A 15,857-nucleotide genomic window follows, 5' to 3' on the forward strand; every position below is an offset into this window, starting at 1 on the left:
CAGGCTGTTTCCTGCTGAGTTTTTATATACTAACTAGTTCAGCTAGACCCTGTGCCAGTATTAGGACACATCTTGTTATAATATAAACAGGGGATTTATCTCCCTTTGAATATATATATAAGGAATCCCCATTGGGTGAATATAGGAGCAGTTGCTTTGTTTATTCTACGTATATAGGGTTTAGGCAATATGCCCCATTCATGTACTTAATAGGAGGTATGTTTACTAGTCTATGATTTGCCTTCTTTGCCCTTAGTGTACAGGGTTTGGGCAATATGCCCGTTTATGCTATGAGAGGTATACTAACTAACTTAGGTAGACCCTGTGCTAGTAGTGTACAGGTTTCAGGTAATTTGCCCTTTTATGCTACAATGTAAGGTGAACCAACTGGGTTATGACTTGTTCTGTTTACCCTATGTTTCACTAGGGCTTACAGGTTTACTCTTGTATGTTAGGAGGAGCCTCCTGTGGTCTGTGCCAAAGGAAATATGTAAACCGTTCTCTTTGGTGGGCGGAGCCAATCTTGATATATCGGAGGTGACTGGTAACACATGTTAAGCTGAATGACTGCCCCCCTAGGTTTACACCCTTTGTTTCCTATTGGAGGACACTCACATTTATAATTAGTCTGGGTGTTTTATTAGCGGCAGCAGGTAACACCCTGTTGGGGATAAAATCAATCCGACCCTTTTTTTTTTTTTTTAATTCTTTATTTTTTCCAAAGCAGGACAACTTATACACAGCACACATAACAATATGAATACATTTTAAATATAGGCATAGACGCAGCAGTGTTCGGCTTACAACGGTATCCGTACAAATGCACATCCCAATTGTTACATATTGCAGAATTTGTAATCATACAATGCATTTTTGCCTGCATTTTCCTAAGTGTGGTTAATTTCTTTAAGTATCTCAAGACATCCCACATGGTGTTTTTGTGTTAAGAAATAAAACATGTAACTATCGTGCTCTAACTTGTACTAAAAACAGTTAGGTGTACTATGTATAATCGCACTTGCTTCTCCAGCTGTACTCCATATCCTTAATAGTCCCATTATGCACGATCTTACAATTTTAAGGAAAATGAAAGTTCAGAAGATTAACGCTAGAAAAAGAGAAAGCATCCTCGAGGGTCCGAGGAAGTAAAGAAAAGCGGTTAGGGGTGAGTGTTGGAAGAATGGAAAAAAGAGGGGGGGTGGGGAAGCGGTCCAGTGAGAACTACCGAACGAGAAGTGTCACAAGGATTGCATTGCCTTACTGACTATCTATCCTTATCACCTCTTTTAGTACCCTCAAAGAAAAATGGGTTCGGGTGAAGTGGTCTGAGACTTATCTTTTCAGTGCCCTTAGTGATACAATGTTATGGTTTATGATGACCAGCTGAGAAAATTCCAAGTTGGAAAACTGAAATGCGCACCCTCCAAGTAAGGTATTTTAGCCCCCAGAGAACCTGCCAACCTATACATGCGGGGGTATCACTGTGCTCAGGAGATGTTGCTGAACACATATTTGGGTGTTTTTTTCCGTACATGTATTTTTAAATTTCTGTGTGTGTCGAAAAAAATCACCAATTTTATTTTTTTTAAATTTGGCATAGATTGGGTGTAAAATGGTTGCATAAAAAGATTCAAAATACCCCAGGTTTAATACCTTAGGTTGTCTTCTTTTAAAAAAAATATATACATGTGAAGGGTTATTCAGGGATTCCTGACAGATATCAGTGTTACAATGTAACTTGCGTTCATTTTAAAAAATTTTTTTGGGAAATTGCAAAGTGGTACTTGTAGCCCTATAATTTTCCAAAATAAGCTAAGAACATGTTAACATTGGGTATTTCTAAACTCAGGACGAAATGTAGAAACTATTTAGCACGGGTGTTTTTTGGTGGTTTTAGATGCGTAACAGATTTTGGGGGTCAAAGTTCGAAAAAGTGTTTTTCTTTTTTACATTTTTTTTTATCATATTTTATTATAGTAAATTACATGATATGATGAAAATAATCTTTTGAAAGACCATTCAATCGAGAGAAAAACGGTCATATGTGTGGGTTCAGTAAATGAGTAAGAGGAAAATTACAGCTAAACACAAACACCGCAGAAATTTAAAAAAAGCCCTGGTCCTTAACGGTTTTAAAAACTGACTTATGGCAGACCCACAGAACAATCTTGCCTTAAGTACATGAAATCACCAAAACACCAAAGCTCTGGCACTCTGCAGTTTCCCCCAGTGCTGTTAACCCCTTAAGGACCAAACTTCTGGAATAAAAGGGAATCATGACGTGTCAGACACGTCATGTGTCCTTAAGGGGTTAAAGGACCACTATAGGCACCCAGACCACTTCAGCTCAATGAAGTGGTCTGGGTGCCAGGTCCATCTAGGATTAACCCTTTCTGCTGTAAACATAGCCGTTTCAGAGAAACGACTATGCTTACTTTAGGGTTAATCCAGCCTCTAGTGGCTGTCTGATTTTCACAGTGAGAAGATGCCAGTATCCATAGGAAAGCATTGAGAAGCATATGGACTGGCTGAATGCGCGTGCGGCTCTTGCTGCGCATGCGCATTCAGCTGATGATGGGAAGGGAGGAGGAGAGTCCCCAGCGCCGAGGGAGCCCGGCGCTGGAAAAAAGGTAAGGGATTAACCCCTTCCTCCCCCTTCAGCCTGGCGGGAGTGGGACTCTGAGGGTGGGGGCACCTTCAGGGCACTATAGTGCCACGAAAAAGAGTGTGTTTTCCTGGCACTATAGTGGTCCTTTAAGTTTAGTAATTTTATGCACTACACACTGCCTGCGTCCTTGGCTGGTGAGTGTCACGGCTAACGTAGGAGAACCCACAGACCCTAATCTGCTAAAGGAGAGGTATAATGTATTACCGGGCCTTAGAATGGCCAGATTTAACGTAAAGAGTAGTGAGGAAAAAAGCCAATGTCAAACGTAGGAGAGTACAACATAAACGGTAAGACAAGCGGAGAAACGATAAAGTAGCCAAAGTCGGTAACAAGAAATCCAAATACAATATAAAACGCACTCTTGGGTCAATATGAACCACTACAGGGCAACTTGCTACGTAAAGACTCCAACTTATAAAGCCAGGGAACTGATCCCATTGGTCTGCATCATTGTAGAGCGCCTAAACACCCGAATTAGGCCGAAAGGCGAATTCTGGAGTTTCAGTTCGTGTAAACCGATCGGTTCGGCACTTTGATTAGCTCCGTTATGACATTGGTGTGACTCTGTACAAATACAGTTGCAAGAAAAAGTATGTGAACCCTTTGGATATGTATTTCTGCACAAATTGGTCATAAAATGTGATCTGATCATGATCTAAGTCACAACAATAGACAATCACAGTCTGCTTAAACTAATAACACACAAAGAATGAAATGTTGCCATGTTTTCATTGAACACACCTTGTAAACATTCACAGTGCAGGTTGAAAAAGTATGTGAACCCCATAGACTAAGGACATCTCCAAGAGCTAATTGGAGTGAGATGTCAGCCAACTGGAGTCCAATCAATGAGATGAGATTGGAGGTGTTGTACAGCTGCCCTGCCCTATAAAAAACACATTGTTGACTTGCATAAAGCTGGAAAGGGTTATAAAAGTATCTCCAAAAGCCTTGCTGTTCATCAGTCCACGGTAAGACAAATTGTCTATAAATGGTGAAAGTTCAGCACTGCTGCTACTCTCCCAGGGAGTGGCAGTCCTGTAAAGATGACTGCAAGAGGACAGCGCAGACTGTTCAATGAGGTGAAGAAGAATCCTAGAGTGTCAGCTAAAGACTTACAAAAGTCACTGGCAAATGCTAACATCCCTGTTAGCGAATCTACAATATGTAAAACACTAAACAAGACTGGATTTCATGGGAGGATACCACAGAGGAAGCCACTGCTGTCCAAACAAAACATTGCTGCACATTTATTGTTTGCACAAGAGCACCTGGATGTTCCACAGCAGTACTGGCAAAATATTCTGTGGACAGATGAAACCAAAGTTGAGTTGTTTGGAAGAAACACACACTATGTGTGGCGAAAAAGGGGCACAGTACACCAACATCAAAACTTCATCCCAACTGTGAAGTATGGTGGTGGGGGCATCATGGCTTGGGTCTGCTTTGCTGCGTCAGGGCCTGGACGGATTACTATCATCGACGGAAAAATGAATTCCCAAGTTTATCAAGACATTTTGCAGGAGAACTTCAACAGAAGATGGGTGTTGCAACAGGACAATGACCCAAAGCATAGAAGTAAATCAACAACAGAATGGCTTAAACAGAAGAAAATACACTTTCTGAAGTGGCCCAGTCAGAGTCCTGACCTCAACCCGATTGAGATGCTGTGGCATGACCTCAAGAAAGCGATTCACACCAGACATCACATACTTTTTCTTGCAACTGCAGATAGGCACGCAGAGTGTGCAGCCTTTGACCCGCCGCCGGATCGGGGAGCTCCGGAACGGGTAAGTATGAAAGTGAGGGACTCGAAACTAGGAAATTATTGCAGCTAAAATGAGACATTGTTTTTTTTCAAGCACTTAAGCCTGGGTTACCCACCCCATCTCCCCTCTCACTGATACCCCTGCTTCATACTTTCCTATAATCACTCATTCTAACTGGTAATAAGCTTAACTTTTAAAAAAAAATTTTTTTTTTTAAATTGTTTAAAAGTATACTTCAGATACTTACATATATTCCTCTGATGATCACATTATTTTTCAGGCTCCTTGAAGAGTCCACTGAGTCGGACAGCTTTGACACTGATTGGAGTCAGCGCATGTGTGTTGGTTGTGGTGTGTGGATCCCAGCTCCCCTGTCCACTTACAGTGAAGGTTACATTACATGTTCCAGAACACTTCATTGCTGATGGTGAGAAAGACATACACTCCATTTTAAGTATTAATATAGCAAAAATTGTAATGTTATGATTTAACAATTTAAAATTGTGAAAATGCGAATTCTAGATTCCAAGTGACGTGCACATTTATAACAAAAAAATGGTGTAATAAATACTTTAATCGGCTCAGTCACCCCTCCCCTCTAAAATAAGTATTTCATAAATATATAATCTTAATTTAATGCTCACTTTGACTGTATTGCAATTTCACTGAAATCCCAGTGCTGTCATAAGATATACCAAGACAAAGTAGGAACTATATATTCCCTATTCTTGACAAAGGGTGGCACTATCACCATCTAGTTTGGTCATTTCCTTCCAGCAGTCACTAGTGACAGCTGTAGGGAAAGAGGAATTGTCTATATATGATTCTGCTATTTTGCAAGGTCAGTGTGGTACTCTTGTGCATTCTGAAGATGACCTGCAGGAAGACCATGGTGACAGTTGAAAGTTCAACCTTCCCCTACTCCCAACTGAAAGTGACCTATTTACACCAAACACAACATTACAATCCATTCTCTCTATATATACACAATCCCACAAGAGGCTTCTAAACACATGCACAATACTCTTTCCTGGCCCATTTGTTCTCTAGTATCCTACCTTTTGAGACAAGTCACAAGCAAATGCATTGCAAGCGTGTCATTAAACCCACTTGCACTGCTAAGAACAAATACAGGGCCTTTTTCTCATGCAATCTATTCACCAGCACTCTACACATTGGCTACCCTGGAGGAGCATTGCATTAATATAGTCACTCTGAGGGGAGCATTATCCCATTATAAGTTATTTTCGTTACATTGATGTGTTGATTTTGTGGAAAGGAACAGAACTATCTTAACCATCTTCCATCTCCAGTGAGGATGATTGCTAATATCAGTGCCACAGTGCCAGCTAAGTCTTCTGAGTAAAACGATATGCCCAATGTATGACCTAGACACTATTTTGTGAAGTTACAGTGCTGTAAAAGAGACATGACAAGTTCAGTTTTTTTTTTTTTTTAATTCTTTATTTTGGTTGTGCAGGAAAGAACAATAGAAGCATACATTGCCACAACAGCGTATGCAGGCTTCACAATCGCATATTTGTATACATACGTGACATTATAAGCATTGCACATTTTTATGTTAACAGAAAGTTAGTGTCAGAAAAGGCATAACATTGGTGGTGATGCAAATCGCTATGAGAACTAATAGGTGCCACCACCTATGGGGTCACCCTCTCTTTCCTGTTGGGGTAGGAGTAGGGGGCTCAAGAGTCCCTGTGGGTTATGATAAGTGAGAGGTGGGGGGGGGGTAATTCAGTAGATTATGTGTCATGTTAGACAGAGTATCAGCGTGTTAGGGGCCGGTTTGGTCTGTGTTCCGAGCTGTATAAGCAGCCTTATAAGGCAATAGGAAGCTCTCCCCGTTATGTGACTATGTGTCGTAGTTATCGTATGCGTGTACCTATGACAGGGTATAGCAAGTGCACGGTACTTTAAACAAAAAGGAAATAGAATACATTAAAATGAAAGACCATACGGTGGTAATAAAACTGAGTGTAAAAAAACATTTGGATGTCATCTTTCGGCTAGTCCCGATATTTATGGAGCTGTAAAGCCCTAGTATGCTGCTGTTGGGACGGTCTCAGATTCTGCAGTCAGGTCCGGGTTTTGGGGAGACCCGTGCAGCGCGGGGCACGAACTCCCGGATTTCAGCCGGGTCAATACGAGCCAGTCCAGACCCAGAAGTAGCAGTCGGGGAGGGAAAGCCCAGCTTGTGCAGTTGTTCTTTGAGGTCTTGCAGGGTGCTCACTCGGTATGCTTCCCCCTGTACCTGGAAAAGGAGAGTCCTCGGCATGCCCCAGCGGTAGGTAATGTCCTTTGCCCGCATAAGCTGCAGGTGTGGGCGCAGGGAGCGGCGCCAGGCTAGTGTGTTTCTGGTGAGATCCGGGAAGATCTGCAGCGTGGCGTCTTCAAATGTTATTTGATTCTTCCCCCTCACTGCTGCGAGGAGCAGGGCCCTGTCCTGTAGCGACTGGAAGCGAACTATGAGGTCTGGAGTTGTAGAAGGTGGAGCAGTTTTTGGTACCGGGATCCGAAACATACCATCGAGTTTGACTGCCTTCGCTTGTTTAGGCGGCATGTAGGCCGCAATGAACCTTCGAAGAAAGTGAGGTAAGTCTGAGACCCCTACAGATTCCGGCACCCCTCTGAACTTGAGGTTGTACCTTCTCCTCACATCTTCCAGCGTGTCCAGTCTGCCCGTTGTATTAGCGTGTAGCTTTTCCAGCTCTTCCAACCTCTTCTCCACTACAGATAGTCTGGAGTCGTGGGTGCTGTGCGCTGTCTCCAGTTGGGCAATTTTGGTCGTCGCGGAGTCCACCGCCTTTTGGAAGTGGGCCATGTCTCCCGCAATGTTGGCGCAAGCATCGCCCTCAGCATAGTTGCCGTAACAGGCTCCCCGTCGTCCCGCTTCTTGTGCCCGGGGCCAGCACTTAGGTTAGCGGCAGCTCCTTACTCCGGGTCGACTGAGTATTCCTCCGAGGAACAGGAGAAATCCTCTCCCAGGGCGGCCATCTTGTCCCACGCGGCCTGCTGCTTATTGCGGAACAGTTCGCCGATATCTCGACTTGGGAAGTCCTTATCAGCTTTCGGCTTTTAATTTTTCCGGCCCATGTCGGTTGCTGTATCGTAAATATGTTTTGTGGACCGTCTATGTGCCCGTTATCAGCCGCAAAACTTGCGATTTTCATGGATTGTTGCGGAGCTCGGAGAAAGCGTGTCTGCTCCGGTGACAAGTTCAGGTTTTTAAGTGTGAATTATCATGGACGGTTTTGATGCGTCAGTGTTCCACTTTGGAGCACTTGAGCAGGCTACATATTACCACTACACCATAAAGGCATACGATTTCTTAAAGAAGACATCCCAGGGTATTTCAAACGGCATATTTTGAACCTTAGCGTGAGAGCATTTTTCCGCTAGCTTATACCAAGTGTAGTAGTAATAAGCATTTTTTTCTGCCTTTTTGACACACAAAGTGAGTTTGCACAGTATATTTTGCAAACCTTATGCGTGCTACGATTGTGTAATACTTCATATGTTTCTCAGGTATGTCGTCTGAGTACCACAATACCCCCACATGTACCTTTTGCCAAGTATATGTGGACATGGAAGGGGCACATTTGAGACACAGTCATTCCAGTTTTTTTCAAACTTAGAATTTTTACGCTGTGTCCATGTCCCATTTTAGCAGGCTATATAATCCAACTACCCCATAAAGGCATACCATTTCTTAGAGAAGACATCCCAGGGTATTTCAAAAGGCATAATTTGAACCTTAGCGTGGGATAATTTTTCCGCTAGCTTGTACCAAGTGTAGTAATAAGCCTTTTTGACACACAAAGTGAGTTTGCACAGTATATTTTGCAAACCTTATGTGTGCTACGACTGTATAATACTACATATGTTGCTCAGCTATGTCGTCTGAGTACAGCAATGCTCCTAAATGTACCTTTGTGGATGTTGAAGGGGCACATTTGAGACAAGCCCTGATTCTCTGGAACCGTTTTGGGCATGAAACCATGCGTGCGGTCGGTCAAAAGAGACTTCCAGGAATTTCCTGAACCCCTTATCTGATCTGGGTGATTCTTGGATATGTTGTTCACCCAGATCAGGGCTATCAGGGGATGTGACTTTATTGTGGAATGGGGATATGTTGTATTTTGGGGTACTTATTGAACTTTATAAAAAATTGTTTTTTCTGTCTAGGGATAATTAAGTTATTGTATTATCTACCTTAATTGTATCACAGGCAGAGGGGAGGGATTGTGTACAGTATGTGGGAGTGCTGTTCATTGTTACATTGTTTTGATTGGCTTGTATACTTTGTTTCCTGGGCCCAACAAGGTCAATCTGGGCGTCAACCTTGTTGGGAAACTTGTATAAAAGGCAGTGTGCCTCCATCAAACTGCTATTCCTGCTTACACTCCACAACTATGTGTCGCCCTGTTGTTGGAGGGAAAGAAGATTTGCTCCTGTGTCTGCTGTTCTAGCTTGCAGGAGATTCAATGGGGAAAGTCCTTGTAAGGACTAAAGCTAATTCCCCATTCGGTTCCAGGGAGGAGCAGTTCCAGGGCCCCAGTCAAGCCACGGTGACTTTGGGCAGAAGTACTGCGGTTTGTCCCCTGTTCCAGCTAGGAAGCGGTCCTTGGCGGAGGTACCCAGCCAGGGGTACAGCGTGCTCCGCTACAGTATACATAAATACATAGAAAATACAAAGAGAATAAAAAGGTGTGTATGTAATAGATGTGAGTGAAAATTAACAATTTGTGCTGAAAACCCCACTTATCAAAAGCTGTGATACAAAAAGGTGAATATATAAAATGGATATCTATGGTGTAGAGAAGTCACCTCTCAATATCCCCCACAAAACTATCATATAACACTATCCACAATAAGCTAAGGGGTTAAATTATCCACTCTCATTGAGGCCCTTTGGATATACGGTACATCGATATCCACAGTATACTGTACTATTGACAAAAATACCAAAAAAGGCAATCTACAATACAAAAGTAATAGAGACGGACATAGGGCAATAATGCTGCGAAATGTGAGTTATAAATATAAATAATTACTCACAAACCCAATTTGATTAAAGGCATATCATGGCTAATGATGTAGTAACTTCAGAACTTTTGGAACATCAATAACATGCAAAGGAAGAAAGAGAAAATAATAGTGCAGAGTATCTTAATAAAAATGACACACTTTATTATTTGACACACTTACAAAATAGAAGTGTCAGACAGGCACATCACACTCAGATGGAAATGTCTCCTGGTCTCAGGGTCCAAAGGAGTAGGATAGCCGGATGAAACAATAAATAAATAAAATAAATAACAATAAAAAAACAAATACTCTGTACACTAATAAGCCCTACACGTTTCGTTCATTAATGAATTTCTTCTGGGGCATCTGACAAGATACTGTCCATATGCAGGCGTGGAATGAAATGCCAATCTTCTTTTTAAATCCGTCCGGTCTTGGCGTGAAGCGATCAGCTGGATGGCGTACTTCCGGGTTCAAACTCCGGTGTACTTCCGGTTACGCCCATACTGCGTTCCGGAATTGCTGACCAAGCCTCACTTTCATTTTCATCTAGATGGACGGCGGACGGCGTTCCACTTGCGTTCCATTGTTTGCAATTAAGCACATAAGTCCATAACACATAATTGTAGAGAGAAAATAGCAAATATCACACACAAATAAATTCTCAACATATCCCAAATAAAATAAAATAAAAATCAATATACATTAGAAGAAAAGCACTATAATAGATAGTATAATACTATAATAAATAGTATATTAAACAAATATAAAAGTAAAGAATAAAATTAAATCAGGAAATCACAGAAAACAAATTAAATCAAAATCCACATTCAGTCCACTTGGTTTCATGGTTTTTAATGTGTGGATCCAGTAACCCTCTCTTTTCCTTAGCCATCATAAGGTCACCACCTCTTTCATTCAGGGTTACCGCCATCAGCTCCAATATAGCAATCCGAAGTAGGTATAGCTGGTATAGCTGTTCCCTACAATCACGAGACAAGGCTTCGTGTTGAGGGTGAAGTGAACTGATTTTAATGGGCCCACACTTGACCTTTTATGACAATCACCATGCAAGGGCACTCCCCCCTGGACCTGAGCATGACCACATCAGAAACAAATACACAATTCCTTGGCCCACAGATCCAGGATACTCCCACACATAACTAGGTCAATCCCTCCTCTGTACCTGGGAAATAATTGAGTCAAGTACTGTATTAACTCAATTATCTCTAGACACAAAAACACAAATGTTTATAAAAACCCCAAAATAAATGTTTAAAACCTACAAGACCACCAAAGTTACATTCCCTGATAGCCCAGATCTGATATCCAAAAATCACCCAGATCGGTTCAAGGGTTCAGAAATTTCATGGAAGTCATAGTTTGGCCCGACCGCACGTATGGTCCCATGCCGAAAACTGTTCCATAGAATCGTGGCTAAGTGCCGCTGGGGGATCGACCAGGAACTGCAAGGTTTTCATGGCGAAAATAGTTCCAGGGCATTCACAGCTAAGTCCCCCTGAAGTCTATTCGCGGTTTTGGTCCATGCGTACGGCTGCCAGGGAGCTAACGTTCACTTCTATGGAAAGTGCCGAACCAGGGAAACCAGGAGGAAAAAAATATGTGTATTTACAGTCGCTGACCTGGCCCATAGTCTTTTGGCAGGAGGCTGGCAAGCAGGCCCCTCCAAAAGCCTGTGGCGAGGTTCTAGCATGCAATGTGACACAGGACCATATCACACCTGTGATAAAGGGACCAAACTTAGAAATAAACATAAATCTATAAGAAGTGTAAGATATGAATTTTAATGAATGTCCATAAGGGTCTGAACGATACATTCTCATTCAGGTCCTTTGGATGTACGGTATCTAATTGTTTAATTCAAAAAGTATCTTTTTGTAGCAAGAGCTGAGACCAATCTCCGCCTCTGGCCAAAGTTGGAATCATGTCAATAGCTTGTTTAGCTTGGTGGAGCTAAAATAAAGAGTCACAAAATTGCTCAGAGCACCTGCTTTGCAAAGACTTCTCATTTTACAGCCACATAAACTCTAGGCTGGATTAGATGAGGAGGGATTGCAAAGAGATTTGAAGATTTTGCAAGCTGATTTTGGATAAACTAATAAATAAATAAAAATGCAGAATTAAATGCCTGCTTGTTTTCATTTGTGCCTGTGATTAGTGGGAGTTCCAGTTCCAGATGGCAGCAATTTCAACTGGTACCATAAATATTACCGCAGGGAATGTATGTTCTTGGTCAGCCAAATATTAGACCTTAGTCTGTATAGAAATGATCAGTACAATATTACCGATTTTCAATTATGAGAAAAAAACTGCATGGGTTACGTAACTGTTTAGTATGAGATTCAAAAACACGATCTGCCCATTGAAATAAATGATTGTGTCTATTTTTATAATATGCTTGTTTAAATATTATCCTTTATTTTCCTTTTTATACTACTGCAGGGAGCAACTTTGTGATAAGCGAAGGGAGTTACCTAGATGTTTCTGACTGGCTGAACCCAGCACACATATTCTTGTTTTATAAAGTAAATGCAAGTTCCCCATGGATTAAAGATTTGTGTGGACAGCGGACCATTGATGCCTGTGAGCAAATATGCGACTCAGAAACAGGTGAGTGCAGTCTATTTGAGAAAGCAAAATAATAAACTATTAAAGTAAAAAACACCTAGTCTTACAATCAAGGTTGTCTTTTAATCAGACCTCAGATCAGCCCCGCAGGCACCTCAATGTTGCTATTCTGTAATGGAATTGGGCCCACAGATCTCCAACCCAGCAAATGGAAATGTCTGGCAGAGGGAGGAGGGTGTTAGTAGTAATTACAGTATATCCCAGGATACCTAGCTCCGTGTCCTGAATGGCTGTGTACAGCCACAGGGAGCACTTTGGTGGAAAGAAACGATTACAATTCTTAACTTCCTCCTGAGTCACTAAGAGCAGCACGGGGGAGAAAGACAGGAAGAAGAGAGGAAGCTCAGCTCGACCCAGAGCATGGGGGAATGGGTAGTATGGTGAGTGTGCACTGTATGGGAAAGTGTGGGGGTCAGTCTTTGTGTGCGTGGGTCAGTCTCTGTGTGTGTGTGTGTGTGTGTGTGTGTGTATGGGCAGTCTGTGTGTGTGGAGTCAGTCTGAGTGTGTGGAGGGTGGGGGGGGTCAGTCTGTATGTATGGGTCAGTCTTTGTGTGTGTGTGTGTGTGTGTGTAGAAAGAGGGAAGTACTCATGCCATTGCACAGAACACTGGTGAGACCTCACTTGAAGTATTGTACACAGTACTGGAGACCATATTTCCAGAAGGATATTGATACTTTGGAGAAAGTTCAGAGAAGAGCTACTAAACTGCTTCATGGATTACAGGGTAAAACTTACAAGGATAGGTTAAAAGATCTTAACATGAGGGAAAAAGTATTTGACCCACTGCTGATTTTTAATGTTGTCCCACTGACAAATAAATTATCAGTCTATAATTTTATTAATAGTAGGTGTAGTAGTGAGACAGAATAACAAAAATAAAATCCAGAAAAACGCATGTCAAAAAAGTTATACATTGATATATAAAATGGCGGCCACTCAGGGAAACCACTCATGTACTCCTTAATTGCAGTAAACAGCCATGGGTGGTCTGTGTTCCAAGTCAATAACAGGGGGGGGACCACACAAGTTCTGTTCGGTTTCTGAACAGGGGGTAACAGATCTGTTTGCAAGAACTCAATATGGGTTCGGTCAACCCAAGGGACTGATGCCAGGTCTGCCACACAGCTCCCCCATAACCACAAGCCAGCATACACAGTCTGATCCCAATGGATTGGCTTGGGGATGTCTGGGGTGCTCACAGATCACTTCTCTAGTTCAGTCTGTCTGGATAACCTGTCAGCATTGCCAAATATGTTTCCCGGGGCGGTAGTGGATTGTAAAATCATATAGCTGCACCGCTAAACTCCAGCAAAACAGTCTAGCGTTCTATACTGCCACCCGGTTTAGCTACACTAATGGGTTGTGATCTGTGAGCAATGAGAAGGGTTGCCCATAGAGGTACAGTTTCAGCTTCTTGAGGGCCCACACCTCGGCCAGACATTTTTTTTTCGATGGCGGCGTAGCTTACTTCTCGGTGTAAGAGTTTTCTGCTTAAGTAAGACACAGGATATTCTCCGCCATCAGCTCCGACTTGGCTCAGTACTGCTCCCAATCCAAACATAGAAGTGTCTGTGTGGACAAGAAAAAGTTTAGTTGGATCAGGAGCAGCCAGTACAGGTGCATTTACTAGAGCCATTTTCAGTTGCTGGAATGCCTGCTCATACTCTGGGGCCCAAACTACCTGCCTAGGAAGGTTTCTTGCGGGTCAGGTCAGTAAGGGGTTTTGCTAAGGCACTCTAGTTTGGTATAAATTTCTGGTTGTAACCTGCTGTCCCTGAGAAAGCCAGAACCTGGGTATTAGGCCACTGTGCTAAGGCTTCAACCTTGTCGGGTTCGGACTTCTGCTGTCTGATCCCTACTCTTTGGCCAAGGTACTGTACTTCAGCCATACCTATGTGACACTTACTGGGTTTAAGTGTCAAACCTGCCTCCCTAAGCAGTCTAATACTGCCCCTACGTGGGTCAGGAGGTGTACTTGCCAGGTGTTGTTGTAAATAGCAAAATCGTCCATGTATGCACACGCATAATCCTGGAACCCATCTACCATCCTCTGATAAGTTGCCGGAGCATTTTTCATCCTGAAGGGCATGACCCGAAACTGGTACAGGCCGAACGGGGTGACAAACACTGACTTAGGTATGGCATCTTTGGCTCTGGGAATCTGCCAGTACCCCTTATAAAGATCTATCGTAGTGAGGTACTGGCCCCCTGGCCATCTGATATAGGAGCTCGTCTATCCTGGGCATAGGGAAGGCGTCTGACACGATTTTGTAATTCAACCTCCGGTAGTCTACACAAAAGCGGGTCGTTCTGTCCTGCTTCGGTACCAGCACTACTGGGGATGCCCAGGGACTATCAGACGCCTCAGTGACCCCCAGTTGGAGAATCTCCTTTCTCATGTTTTCCTTTACCGACTAAGGGATTCGGTAAGAAGGTTGGCACAGTGGTAGCTGTCCTTGGGTTTCCAAGCAGTGGGTGGCCAAAGAAGTGTACCCGGGCACATTGGAGAAGGTTGCTCACTTGGCCATTAGTAACTTTCATACTTGGGTACGCTCCTGTCAACTCAACCTAGTTGCACCTCCTTTAGGGTGCCTGCCTGATCATCGTCCCCTAGGAGTTCAGGTAGGGGTAGATTCTCAAAATCTTTAAAACCTTCTGTCCGACTTGCAAGCTGCAGTCCCCGACTCTCTGATTGTACCATGTGTGCTGGCGCCTAAATTCCAGCACATATGTGATGATGGGCGTCCCATCTGAGCTGACATCCCCCTCCCAGTGCTCTCTAAGTCCAGGAGTCCCCTGATCCGTCTCCCGGACAGTAATTCAAATAGGGAGAACCCTGTAGATTCTTGGAGTAGCTCCCTATAGGCAAATAGGAGGTGCATCAAGAATCTTTCCCAATCTTCCCTGGTGGCCACGAACATGCAAAGCATTTGCTTCAGTGTGCCATTAAACTGCTCCAAGAGGCCATTAGTCTGTGGGTGGTAAGGGGAGTTCAACATGGGTTTAATGCCACAAAGCCTCCAGAGTTAGTGGGTGACTTCTGCGGTAAACTGGGTACCCTGTGTCACTTATTCATCCGCTTATAGAAATGTGGTTAATGACATTTACTGTCCACAGAGGAAAAGTTGTGCCGAGCAGCAACCGAATTCACAGAAGGGTTAATGCTGAGCAGCAATTATGCAAATGAAAAACCTGGTAACTGCTTTGGGGTCAAAGGCCGGTTACAGCCTATCAGATCTAGAGGAGGGGTATTTAGGCCCAGTTCTCGTCCTGCTCAGTGCCCTTTTGTGGCTTCCCTTGTGGTTGTCCGAGAGCGGGTTATTGATTCTGGTAATTCTGGTTATTTGACTTTGGCATTGTTTTTGACTTCCCTGACTCCTGGCTTTTCCTTATCGTTGTGTTGCTTTCTGTATCCCTTGACCTCGGCTATTCCTGACTATTCTTTAGTACGTTAGTCCGGCCTTTCTAAGATCCGGTATACGTTACCTATCAGTCCTCTGTGTTATACAATTCTACGTGCTGGATCATTCTGTAATCCTGACACCTTGATCCGAAACGTTCTCCCGAGGACTGTTTCGGAATATATATTGGTCAGTGCATAGTCCACTACGGTGAAGATGTATTTCTTGCCGGAGGAACTAGGCTTCACAAAGGGCCTATAAGATCTATCGCCACCCTGGCAAATGGTTCCTCAACGATGGGGAGAGGGTAAGGTTTTGCC

At 43.1% G+C, this 15,857-nt stretch overlaps 1 protein-coding gene across 1 annotated transcript in view; it reads left to right on the forward strand.

Moving 5' to 3' along the window:
* ASTN2 (astrotactin 2) overlaps positions 1-15,857 on the forward strand; it is a 925,983-nt gene that overhangs the window by 138,073 nt on the left and 772,053 nt on the right. The window contains exons 4-5 of the mRNA XM_063432386.1: positions 4,718-4,864; positions 11,950-12,117. Of these exons, the coding sequence (XP_063288456.1) occupies positions 4,718-4,864; positions 11,950-12,117 (315 nt within the window). The remainder of the gene's footprint in view (positions 1-4,717; positions 4,865-11,949; positions 12,118-15,857) is intronic.

This window comes from Pelobates fuscus, chromosome 9 (assembly GCF_036172605.1).
Source record: "Pelobates fuscus isolate aPelFus1 chromosome 9, aPelFus1.pri, whole genome shotgun sequence".
NCBI classification, from domain to species: domain Eukaryota; kingdom Metazoa; phylum Chordata; class Amphibia; order Anura; family Pelobatidae; genus Pelobates; species Pelobates fuscus.